The sequence below is a fragment of the Mchenga conophoros genome, linkage group LG11, assembly GCF_057382185.1.
Source record: "Mchenga conophoros isolate Kocher_MC1m ecotype Shallow Benthic linkage group LG11, M_conophoros_male_GT1.1, whole genome shotgun sequence".
In the NCBI taxonomy this organism is placed as follows: domain Eukaryota; kingdom Metazoa; phylum Chordata; class Actinopteri; order Cichliformes; family Cichlidae; genus Mchenga; species Mchenga conophoros.
In genome coordinates, this window is record NC_140536.1 from 26865424 (window position 1) to 26879095 (window position 13672).

General features: G+C 41.4%; 1 protein-coding gene across 1 annotated transcript; it reads left to right on the forward strand.

The window, feature by feature from the left end:
* Positions 1-162: 162 nt before the first annotated feature.
* LOC146564325 (neuronal acetylcholine receptor subunit alpha-7-like) lies at positions 163-8821 on the forward strand. The gene is made up of 10 exons (XM_085292038.1): positions 163-366; positions 1447-1586; positions 2125-2169; positions 3168-3277; positions 3358-3437; positions 3639-3806; positions 5743-5937; positions 6428-6514; positions 6631-6740; positions 6861-8821. The coding sequence occupies exons 1-10, from the start codon at positions 315-317 to the stop codon at positions 7725-7727; spliced, it is 1854 nt and encodes a 617-aa protein (XP_085148164.1). The 5' UTR covers positions 163-314; the 3' UTR covers positions 7728-8821.
* Positions 8822-13672: the final 4851 nt, after the last annotated feature.

Below are 13672 nucleotides of genomic sequence, written 5' to 3' on the forward strand. Positions count from 1 at the left end.
AGCACAGGTCAGGGCATCCCCATGTCTCTAAACCTGACCGACTCCAACAAACAGCTTCTCCGTCTTTAGAGGAGCAGTCATTTCGCTGCATTTCTCACCCACTCTCTCAGTCTCTCTCTTCCTCACCCTTTCTCCTCCTTTCCCTGCTCTGCTGCTGCTGGTGTTGAGCTCTCTCCACTTGTTTTCTACAGCCTCTCTTTCTCTTCACATCCCCATTTTTCCTCACTTTACATGTTTAATCTTCCTTCATCTTCACCTTCTCCCTCTATTTCTCCTTTTACCACTCTTTCTCTGCCGATACAGAGGAATGCAGAATGAAGCAAACTGTGGCTCTGTGGCTGTTGATACTTGCGACTCTGCTCCGGGGTGAGTGACTTTCACTGCGCTTTGAGCGAGACTGTGCTCGAACAAGTGTGTGTTTCCTGTTCTGCATGTGCTGTTGCATGTAAAGGTAGCGGATCATAGTAACTGGGGACAAAGCAGCTGATTTAGACAAAGAGAGTGGCCACTTGTGCACAGCCGTACAGAAAAATGGATTTATTTTTATGATGAGCCTGCAACACCACGATGTAATCATCTCCACTGCAGATCCCATAGGTTTGGCTGAGGCTTAGATTTTTTAGATGCTGAGATAGATAGATAGATAGATAGATAGATAGATAGATAGATAGATAGATAGATAGATAGATAGATAGATAGATAGATAGATAGATAGATAGATAGATAGATAGATAGATAGATAGATAGATCGTATGTTTTAGTTAGTGTAAATTTGAGTGCATTAATCTCACACCAATTACTATAGCACTTTTCATGTGCTTTTCCATTTTAAGCATATAGTAACTGTTTATAAGTTACTCAGTGTGCCTCCTGTATCCACCAGTGATCCAAATCAGGAGTGATTTGAAGCCCTCTCGGAGTTATAGGGTGAACAGACAAAGTTGCTGTGTGTGTCTGTCCAGGGTGTCTCAGTGTTTAATGGCCTCAGTATTTTCCGCATGGAATAAAGCTGACATTTTTACAGCAGTAGAAAACTCTGACAGTATGCTGGCGATCAATCAGCGATGTAAGTGATTAGAAAGAGTAGGCTTCTTTCTCTGTGCTCTCCCACCCGTTTCTCTTTGTTGCCTATGTTATTGTCTTACATCCTCTCTCGTATAGCTTTGCGCTCCATTTCACCTCAATTTGAGCTTGTCATCTGCTCCTCTGTTAGTGTGCCTCTTCTTCGCTTCTAGCCACCTATATAATTTCTACAGCACTCTACTCTAAACTCTATCATTGTAATCGCACCGTTTTTCTAAAATGTTTGCTCCCTGCCTTCTTTGACACAGCTTTCTTTTTGTGTCTGACTTTTACCTTGTGCTCTTATGTCTTTATTTATCTCTCTTTAAATTTTCTCTCCGTCCTTCTCCCCTCCCTTACACTCCCTTCCCCTCCCATGTTCAGTATCAATGCAGGGTCCTTACCAACGCTTTCTGCTCAAAGAGCTGCTGCGGGACTACAACCCCATGGAGAGACCGGTGGCCAACGACTCCCACAGTCTCACTGTTCAGTTCTCTTTTACACTAATGCAGGTCATGGATGTGGTACGTTTGGCATGAAACATGCATGCATTACAATCAGACAAGAAATAAAGTCACATTTTCCTCATTTTCCATAATGCATTTTTTTCCCTTTTATAATCAAAAGCTTCATTGCTTTTGAGATCGGGGCACGAATCCTCAGTCTTTCATTTATGTAAATTTAATTTCAGACACTTATTCTGTTTCCCCTGACAGCATGTTCTTGATTAACTTCAGTGCAGGGACAGTCACAAAAAGAGGAAAGTTATTAATGACTTGCATAATATAAAAATCTCTACTTTGGTAGATATCCACATGATTTTCTATCCCGTATGAAAGATTTTAAAAGGACATTTTTACCCATAAAGAGGATTGTGGACATTTTACATCACATACATTAGAAAAGCATAAGAAAGCACGGACGTGGGACACAATTACAAAAGCCAGAAATCATTTAAATATAAAGTCAGTGTACATTGTTTTAAGACCATTGTGCAACATGTGAGCTCATTCTTTCAAACACGAAATCATTTATTCTCTCATTTTCTTTCTGCCATGTAAGGATGAAAAGAACCAGCTGCTCACCACAAACGCCTGGCTGCAGATGGTGAGTATAATGGATAACATTAATGTAATATTGATCTGTGTCTACCCAAAGCCATTGCAGATGCACAGTATCAACCTAGATGCAAGTTGGGTTTTAGTTTATATGCTGCTCAGCAGGGAACAGCTTCTTCCTTCAACCCCAAACATGACCTTATTATGAGTATCTTGAGAATTGGCTGAATCTGGGCCAAACGACTAAGCTGTTTGTCTCATGTCAGCGTTATTTTTTATAACCCATATCAAAGTTTTGCCTCAGACAACTTTACCATCTTCTGCTGAGATAAGGAATTCCCTCTTCACCAGCGAGAAACTTGTCAGAACTGTAACTGTAAAAGAGGAGAGACATACCGTAAAGTAGGGGTGCTAAACATAAGGCCAGTGGGCCAGAATTGGCCCGGCATGATTCCAGTCCGACCCACAGGGTGGATTTAGAAAATGTTAAAGAAGGTGTGAGTTCAGGATTTTTAAGAAAGGCAATTTATACTACACCAAAATAATAAAGTACCGCATAAAGTTCCTCTTCTTTTTAAAATATCTACTATAAAACAAAATTTCATTTTTTAAACTGGGGCCACTGTGAAATAAATAAATAAATGAGCTATGGGAACATTTTCATTACACATTTTCTCACAAGCCCCCAAAATCTTGTTGGCAGCTTCCTTTCATTTACTACAGCAGCATTTTTATCATGCAGAAAAACTGAGATGTACTGTGGAAATCACACTTCTTTTTCCTATATCAAGATATCTCATGGACTCGTTGCACTGACAAAAAAGGGAGTTTCACTCACCCGGCCCACTTAAGATCAATTTGGGCTGTATGTGGCCTATGACCTAAAACGAGTTTGACATTACTGCTGTGAAGGATAAGCTGCTTGTATATCTACTACGATATAGAAATCATAATGGGTGTGTCTTCCTTCAGTTTTTTTTATGTATTTGTGGAGAGTATTTTTTAAATATCATTTTCCATTCATGGAGTTGTAATTGTGTCTCCCAGCAGTGGTACGACCACTACCTGCAGTGGAACCAGTCAGAATATCCTGGAGTAAAGAACCTTCGTTTTACCCCCGACCAGGTCTGGACGCCTGACATATTGCTGTATAACAGGTATGTGACGTACAAATACGGGTGTGTGCAACCAGTGCTGCTGGTAATTGCTGACTGGTCACTGTGCTATTGTCCTTCAGCGCTCATGATAAGTTTGATGCGACTTTTAAGACCTATGTGCTGGTCAACTCCAGTGGTTTCTGTGAGTATTTGCCTCCAGGTACGTTTTAGCAGAGGTTTATATTTTCCTTCAAACCATTTAGACCTTTAATCATTCTGCATAATTGCACTATTATTAATGCTGCAGCGTTTCATTAAATAACTTCGTCTTCCTTTAATTCCACATGGCTGCACCACTGAGCAACATTCATTTTATTATCCAGTATTTACTTGCTTTTTCTTGTTATTTATGCATTTCAAGGAATTTTTATCAGCACATGTAATGTCGATGTGAGATGGTTTCCATTTGACATCCAGCGCTGTGAGCTGAAGTTTGGCTCATGGACATTTGATGGTTGGCTGCTGGACATCCAGATGAAGGAGGCAGATGTATCAGGATACATGGCCAATGGCGAGTGGGACCTACTGGGTAGGATCCGCTGTCAAAAGCATGGATGACAGACTGTGTTGCTTAGTAACTGTGCTTACATTAACACCATACAGTATTGCAATTGTAAAGACTCACTTAATGAATACATATTATATATGAGTGCATGTCTGATTTGTTGCCATAGAACCTGAAGAACATGAATGCTTTTTGCTATGATGTTTTATATTTCCATACACGTTTACATCCTTATAAAATATCCCATGCAACACGGAATCATAATTTTTATAGCATCAGTCCTTGGTTTCTACAGTCTCTTAAGGGCTCTGTTTTTATAATGCTGGTCCTGTGCCAGATTCTTCTTATAGTTCTGATTTACAGTATTGTGCAAAAGTCTTGTACTCATTATTTTTTAATACTTTGATAGGATAATATTAATTATATGTGCAGTAATTTACTAAACCTGTGTAAAAAACCCACCCAGAATATAGTATGTATGGCAAAAACCACAGCTTGTGCAATTCTAATGAGCTTCAAAGTCAACCCTTATTCATCAGCATGGCCTGAACTCTTTCTTTAAGCGTCTCCAGGAGTAATTCTCAAAGCTTCTTGAAGGAGATTCAAAGCTCTTCTTTGGATGATTACTGCCTTTTATGATCACACGCTGCTTCAATAATGTTGAGGTCCAATCTCTGGGGAGGTCAATCCATGACTGATAGTGTTCCTATGTGTGTTTTTCTATCCAGGTATCCTTTTACTGTATTGACAGTGTGTTTTGGATCATTTTGATGCTGAAAACTGCGGTTGCTGCCTATCAGATGCTTTCTAGATGAGTTGCATTATGGATCAAATTCTGATAGTACTTTTCTGCATTCATATTTCCATCAGTTTTAACACCACCACTAGCTGAAATGCAGCCACAAACCATGACAGAGCCTCGGCTGTGTTTAAAGGATGGCTGTCGAAACTTACTGTTGTACCTCTCTCCTGACCTTGACAATGATTTGAACTTCAAATTTGAAGTCATCCTTCCATCCTGTTGAACTGATTTTCAGTCCAGTTCTTGAGTAGTTTGGCATACCTCGGCATTTTTCTCCTTGTCTCCCTTCCTTAAGAATGGATTCTTGACAGCCTCGCTTCCACTGAGGCTTTCTGATGACAGTAGATGCATCAATGGAATGGCCAGATACATCTCAGGCACTGTGTCAGGTGGTCTTTGCTGCATTTTTTTTTTTTTTTTTACTGTTTTTTAAGGACATGACTTTCAGATACCGTTCATCTCTGGTGGATTGTTTTTTAGACCTCCCACTTCTTTTTTTGTCCTCCACTTGTCCAGTTTCCTCAAATTTATTAAGGACACATTGCCCACCTTGCCCAGATATGCCAAGTTTTCAGCTAATAGTACTTTGGGAATCACCTTGTGGGTGTAAAAACACTATTTTATGCCTGTCAAACTGTGTTATCTTTGGCATGTTTCCTAGATTGAAATAAAGAAATTTGAACAAATTCAATGTTTTTTGCAATAGGCCGCTAGTGTCTAATAAAGTAATACAATTTAAAATAGTTCTTAGCTAACTTGTCTGCTGTTAAGTGTACACACAACACTGGTTCATCCCTTGAGATAGGCACATTTTTTACACTTGAATGATTCCCAGGTCTGTGTTAAGTGGCTTAACAAACAAAAAAATGTGAAAGACCTTCAGAGAGAGGAGAGAACTATTGCTCATGTCGATTTTTAAAAAAGAATTCAAGCAAGTCTGTCTTCTCGGAAGCAAAATATAAAGAAATGACTCGAGACTGTTGCACAGTATTGGATATACATGCAGCTTTCCCCACATACAATCACAAATATTCAGTGGATGCACCAAAATACATTTCATTAGTTATATTGATTTTCTGATATTCTTTATTTTTTGCTTCCCTGCTTTCTCATCGCTTACGCAGTTCCTATATCTCTATGCTTCCTAATTTTTCTCAGAGGTCCCAGGAGGTCGTAATGAGGTTTTCTATGAATGCTGTGTAGAGCCTTACCCCGACGTTACTTTTGTGGTGACGTTACGCAGAAGGACCCTGTTCTACGCTCTCAACCTCCTCATCCCCTGTGTGCTCCTCTCCTCCATGACCCTGCTGGTCTTCCTGCTGCCTGCCAACTCTGGGGAGAAAATCAGTCTGGGTGAGGAATAATAAGTGACCAGGGGAGCAGGGACAAGGCACAGTCTGACAATAAGCAAGGGAGATAATGAAAAACAAGAGGTGAATCTGCTTCTAAGATAAAATATGTTCTCTAGCTGCATATTATTCCTCACTCCTCTTGAGAAGGCAATGGCTTATTTCACTCCAGTGTTTTTCCAGCAGTCTTTCTCTGTTAACAATATTGGAAAACCTTCAGTCAGAGCCTTTGTACAGTGTCAGGAGGGATGTCGTGGTAGGGAGGAAAGACAAAGGCAGAAAAGATGAGAGGGAAGATGAAAAACAGTAAAATCGAATAAGTTTTCCTGGGAGTGTCAGTAATCCAGATGATTATGGCGAGAAGTCAAGTACAGCATACCAAATATACAGTTCTACTAAGTTTACTCATGTATTTTCTTCTCTTAAGGGCTTTTTCTTTTTTCTTTTCTTTTTTTGCAACCCACGACTCCCCGGTGTCTTGTGTTGGCCTCCAGGCATCACAGTTCTGCTTTCTCTGACTGTCTTCATGCTGATGGTTGCAGAGATTATGCCCGCCACTTCAGATTCTGTACCACTGATAGGTCAGGGGTTTTTTTTCGACTGCATGTGAATTTGCATGTCAGTGTTGGAGATTTTGCAGGATGATAATCCCGTTTATAGCCAACAGATTAGTAGCAAAGTCTCACATGTGTTTCAGGTCAGTATTTCGCCAGCACCATGGTGATAGTTGGGATGTCAGTGGTAGCCACAGTCATCGTCCTCCAGTTCCATCACCATAACCCCGACAGTGGACACATGCCACGCTGGGTAAGTTGTGACAGTGAGTGAGATATTATACACAATGCAATACATATTTATCTGAAGTGTGTTTATGTGTGTGACTCCCTGTTCTTTCATTCGATTTGTATCTGTGTCCGTATCTTTCAGGTGAATTTAGTTCTGCTGCAGTGGGTTCCTTGGTTTCTGCGAATGAAGCGTCCAGGTGAGGGAGTGGTGCCTATTCTTTCCAACAGTCAGGCAGACTCCCAAAGCAAGACCCTGTCCTCTCCAACCACCACCACCACCACCATCCCCACACCAGCGCCCTCCGTCTTCCCACAGGGCCTGAACTCCTTGCAGGCCAGCCTGGCACAGCTCAACCTCCCTTTGCCACACTCACTGCCTCACCGTCCAAACTCTCAGGCTATCATCCTCCCTAATCCCATTCACAGAGATCCCAGTCCCAACCCACAACCCCAGCCTAATGGGCATCTGCCTTACATGGGATTCCAGACCTTCCACACCACAGCAGAGCTGGAACCGATCCAGAGAAACAGAACCACCAGTCATGGTAGGGGTAACAGTGAACTAGGAGAAGGAGAGGGAGCAGGAGCAGGAGGGGGACCAGTCCGCGATATACCACTTCATCACCAACACCAATCTTCTAAGTTTGTGAGCCCCACACAGGAACTTCCAGTGTGCCTGGACCCTGACCAATTAACCACAGCTTCTGGAGTCTGCGGCTTAGAGGCTGGGACTGGGAGATCAGCTGTGTTGCATGCCCACAGTGGGATGATTCGATCTGTGGCAGTGGACAACCAGCTGCAGGCTCTTCTGGCAGAGGTGCAGTTCTTAGTTGAACGTGTTCGTGAGCAGGACCGTCAGTTGAGCTTGGCAGAGCAGTGGCAGTTTGCCGCGGCGGTCATCGACCGGTTGTGCCTGGTTGGATTCAGTGTTTTCAACATTATCTGTACCATCGCTATCCTTATGGCTGCACCCAACTTTGGAATAGCACTCTCGAAAGACTTCCTCTAAGAGGCAAAAAAAGACATTTGATAGACCAAGGAGGTGTTAAGAGATGACACAGATACGGACGTGCTGGAAGCACAATTGCTCTCTAAGGCAGTCGGAAGTAAACAGCGAGTATTTCATGGACCGTGACACGTCAGTTTCGTCCTTTATCCTGTATACTGTAGACCTCATCATGCCTCCAACACTGTTACAGTGCTTTGTTTCATTATTTAATGATGGTTTGTGGACTAACTAACATATATTTAGTCTAGAAATAAATGCTTTTTGTGAAATAGACGCCTTAAAGATAGTTATCCCACAGCCTGACTTTATTAAATTTGTAAAATAGGATTACAGCTGCCCAGTCAAGAGAAACTAGACATAGAGGTTTTAAAGCAGAACTTATGTAAGAGTTTAAAAGTTCAGGGTTACATCAAGCCTAGCTTTGTGTACTGAGTATTAGTGAAAACTGTTATTTCTTAAATCTGCAGTGCCCATATTTTGTTAACAGTATCAAGGTGGTGTATGGGTTTCAATTGAATTCATTTTCTTTCAAGGTTTTCTTTTAGAAGGATGTCTATGCCTGCAAAAAATGTGATGAATCAGAGGCACTACGGATGAACTTCTGCATCTTCTTTAGCAACTGTGTTTGCTTGAGTTGGTAGTGAAGTGCTAAAAAACACCTCTCGCATACCGTCAAGGGAATATTTTCTGTCTATTGCATTTTAGTTTCTGTAAACTTACACACTGCATCGACGTGATGTTTCAAACATGCCCTCTGTTTATCGTTAAGGAGGATGCTTTTTGATTATCTATGAGAGCTTACTGCACTGAAAAGAAATGTTTCAAAACTCCTTATTTTGTTCATGATTTGTAATATTATAGTTTATCTGCTCTGGTGTCAGTAAAATTCAGACTGCAAAGGAAGAATCGATGATTAGTCATGTAAATTTCCCAAGGCTTTTATTTAATTACATGCATTACTCTCGCTCATCTATTGCCACGCTCGCGCTGTTGTGTATGCAGAAAAATGCAGTCCCTGTGATTGTGATTTTTAATGTAATGTATGATGTTGGACACTTTATTACCAGGGCTGTGACAGACTGAGCTGTAAGTAATGGCAGTAGAAATAAACAATCTTGTCTTTTGTATTCTCTACACATGCATCAAATTTTCAGTCTTTTCCCTCGTTCGCCTCCTCCCAGTCCAAGTTTTCAAAGCGACGTAGGAACAGAGGACAGGGGGAGTGAAGGAGAAGGGGAACAGCCAAAGAGGAAAAGGGAAGATAGAGGTAATGAAGCACAGCAATAGAGAGGGCAAAAGGAAAAAAGAGAGGGCGTCGCAGGAAGGGAGGGCTTTGCAGAGAGACACCGACAGAAAGGATGCAGAATGAAAGAGACGACGAATAGAACAAGGTGGTCTCATGACTTGGTTGAGAGAAACAGAGGAGGGAGCAAAAAAATGTGCTGAGAAAGCGGCAAGAGACCAATAAAGTTTTTTAACTGATTGCTCGTTAATGAGACAGGGGAAGGAAGAACGTGAAGAACAAACGTTCCCTCCTCCTCCTCCCTCTCCTCTATACTGCTGCTGAACTGTACTGTGTCTAGCATTTATGGGTGACTTGATGTTTATTCAGAACTGGAAGAGGATGTCCTCACTGGGATTTATGTGATGATCTTGGCAAAAATTCTCGTTTAAAATGATTGACTGGGAAATAATGCAAGCACATTATGAGGATTGAATTTGGCAAATTGGTGTCTTGGCACAGCCGGACTCGCACCTTTACCCCGAGGCTATTAATTTGACTTGTCCTCTATGTGCTGTAGGCTAGTTCACTATTGGAGAAATCTCTGTGTATTTCAACGGCCTACTGAACTCCTTTTGTCTGTAAAACTGGGCTGCTGAGAGATGCACTACAGCGCAGGTAATAAATCTGAGATACTCTCCTCCTTCACTGGCTCTTTCCTCCACCTGCTTTGTGTCGACAGCTCATGCAGATCTGTTTATTGGGAGGAGATGCACACTGAGTCATCCAAACAGACGAGCACAATGCAGCGGGATGCAGAAGACGCGTCGTGTCTATCAAGGGGCCACTGCAATCTGTGGCTGCAGCTGTCGCACGTACCTGCGCGCACACACACACACACACACATCCACGGATACCAAGAGCAGCGCAAACACAAACCCACGCACACATCGAGTGGTAAAGTAAGGGCTCTGCTGCAGACCTAATGCAGTAACCACTCATGGTCCTGAAGCTGTCTCTTTCTGTTGCTTCAGATCGCTTCCACACAAACTGTTCACTTACGGCTGCTTGTGCAGTGCTCTTGCTTTGCAATTTTTTTGCTTATGTGGGAAAAATAAGGCAGGGAGACAATCTAAAAGGATGGCGTAATCGCTGAAATACCATTTTGTCTTGTATTTTAATAAAGTTTAATTGATCAAAATGTGAAAAAGCTGCTGAACTCAAATAAGCTGAAACTTGTTTTTATAGTTCACTCACTTGCCAATCAGCTTTTGCCACAGTCAGCATGACAAGCAGGAGCTGTCAGGTTGCCAGCCCATAATAGGTTTTCCACAGAAGCTCACTCCTTACTTAGATGTAAACTGAAGAAACCCACCAGTGCAGCGAGAATAGAGCTGGGCGATATATCGAGTTTTTAAAACATATCGATATATTTTTATACGAGATATAAGATGTGACAATATCCTTTATATCGATATAGTCTATGTTACGTTATAATTATAGTTGTGGAGCCGCAAGTTTGCCTCTCTTTCGTCCACTTTTGTCTCTACGCAACGTTACTCCGCCTCGCCTTCACTGAAGACAACTCCCCCTCCTCCCCCATCGCTTCACGTGCAGGCAGCGACAAGACGGACACAGCAAATCTCCGTTAACGAGTTACTGCGCATCGCCCCATGCGTGGGGCTGGACGGCGTCAACGTGCTAACGAGCTAACCGCGCTAACGAGCTAACAGCGCTAACCCTAAAATCCTTTCATTCTCTCAAAAGTTGATAGCGCGCCTTATGTATGAATTCTGGTTGTGCTTGATGGCCGCGAACCGATTTTATGTGGTACACGGCGCTCAGCAATCTGTCAAAAATGTTTGAGTACGACTTTGGTAAGCTACGGAGCTGCACCGCTTGATAGATTGTCGGTGCATTACGGCTACCGAGGAGCTTCGCGGAGTGATACGTACTGTGCATCAACGTAATATTACCCTATTGTGTGTGTATAAGGACCATAAATGGCACCTGTAAGAGAGGTGGTTATGAAGCGGATTTCAAACTCCAGGCTATCAGTCACACAGTAAAACTTGGGAACAGAGCAGCTGTGAAATCTGTCTTTGTTATTACGCTCAGCGTCTTTTAGTTTACATTTTGACTGCACAATTGTGAGCTCTTTGTTTAGCACAAAAACAACCTTGTTTTCTTTTATTTATGGAGCATGATTATTTAATGAATGCTCATAATTTAATTTTGAGTAATTTTTCATGTACATCTGTGCTGTATGTTAATAAAAGTGCCTGTGTGACATCTGGGACACAGCTTTGACTAAGAACTCTCTTTTTGTTCTTACTTTATGGCTTAAAAAAAAAATCGAGATATATATCTTATATCGCCATCCAGCTAAAAAATATCGAGATATGAATTTTGGGTCATATCGCCCAGCCCTAAGCGAGAATATGCAATATGCACACACATACACAGACTTAGACAACCGAGACAGTAAGGGTGATCACTTAGCCACTGTAACAACACTTATCTATTAATATTTTAACTCTAAAGTGTTGAATTTTATATATCAAAATTTATCTATAATTCAGAATGTACATTTAGTGGCCACTTCATTACGTACAGCTTGCCTTTACTGGGTTGGACCTCTTTTACCTTCAGAGCTGCATTAATTCTTAGCGGCATAGAATTAACAAGGTGCTGGAAACACTCCTCAGAGACTTTGGTCTAGAGCTGGGAGATAGAACGATAACGATATGTATCGCGATATAACTTTTACTCGATAGAGAAATTAAGCTATCGCGATAGACCTCGCCGCTCTTGTCCTCTTAAAAAAAAAAAAAAAGGTCAGCCAATCCAAATTAAGCAGCGCAGAGCCGAACCAATCACAGCCGCAGCGTCACGTCGCGTGACTTGTTACGTACAGCACAAGTGCCAAGCCGCACGTGTGTTTGTTTGGGAAACAGCCAGCGGGTAATGGAGCCAGCGCATAATGGAGGAAATGAGTGTGCCGACTAGAAAAATCAACCGAGCGTGACCGAAGAGAAAACAGATGATGGTTCCAATGCTGGAGAGATTGTCGAACGGAAGAGCCATAGAAGTTCCGTAGTGTGAAGGTATTTCGGCTATTTCAAGTCTGACAAAAAACAGAGTAGCGTGCACTGTAAATGTGCCGAAAGCAAGTCTGGAAATACAATAAACTGGTGCATGCGTCACACTGTGCGCCACGTTATTGTTTCGGTGAAATGAATTTCTACAATACTGTTACTGTTAATTGTACTCTCTGCAGTGTTTAAATGCTTACATATTAGGGCTGCTCGATTATGGCAAAAATGATAATCACGATTATTTTCACTGAAATTGAGATCACGATTATTTGACGATATTTATTTAACCCTTTAAGACCTACCATAGAACCAAGTCCACCAGAGCTTATATTTTTTTTTTTACATGCTGTAGTGCCATTTGTGGGAGCATTTCAAGTTGCTATACATCAATACAACTGTTATAGCCCATATTTTAATAATATGTATGCATTAAGTCCATAGTAATTACATAAATTGCAAAAAAGTGCAATAAACTACAAAAAAATTGAAAATCGCTTTTGTTTTGTTTACATATATTTCTACTTGGAGAAATTTAAGAGGTTTATCCCTCAAAACTTTAAATACAATAAAGTTGCAAAAAAATAGTTTCCCACCACAGGAAATTTATTTTGAGTGTCTTCATAGTTTTATTTTGGAGATACAGCAATTTTTATATACTGCAGGAAAAACAAAAAACAATCCTATGATGCAAATTTGCAAAGAAAACAGCATGTGCATCATTTCACTGTGGGAAGTGTTACGAACAGCTGATCGGAACGGCAAAGCGTGTTTCTGGAATATTATGTTTTTGTTCCTGCAAGCGCTTTTTATGCAATTTTTGCAAAGCTATATGTGGAACGAAACCGTGACCGAGGACAAGCTGATGGCATCAGATGTAAGTACAACTCCTCCGGTTTCATATGCAAAACAAATTATTGCGCTAGCTTACACGTTCAGGTTCTACAGGGATTTAAAAATAGTTACGCAAAACGGAGCATGCTGCTCTGACCGGCTTTAAAGGGTTAACAATAACTTTAAAAATATATATATATAAAATAGTGTGCAACACCACTGAAGTTTTTTTTTTTTTTAAACTCTCTTTTCAACCAATGGCAGTCACTCTCCAAATAACTTCTGCTTAGCTTTCCGAGCTTCCCTCGGGTCCTCTTAATCAGCGGTCTCCACCCTTTTTTGCGCCACGGACCGGTTTATGCCCGACAATATTTTCACAGCCTTTAAGGTGTCGCGGATAAATGAGGGAGGGGCTAATAATCGGCTCAGTCATTTTTAATGATCGTTGAAAGCCCAGATCGTAATCGTGATTAAAATTCGATTAATTGAGCAGCCCTATTACATATACACACAGTTACTGTCCGTCCACACTTACGACTCGGTTCTGCTTCTATGCCCCAGCTTTGTTGGCTTTTTCCCACCGAGGCTTCTAGACTTCTGATTGACCAATATTTCTGCACGGTTAGGAATCTAGCGCCACCTGCTGCTTTGGCATGTTCATAGCAGCGTTTTCCTTCATTTCTGCCTTTATGTGTGGACGGGATTATTTTTTAAAACGAAAACGGAAAATCTCCGTTTTCAAAAATACCCGTGTACGTGTGGAAGTAGCCTCGGTCTCTGACTGGAAGCGCTAA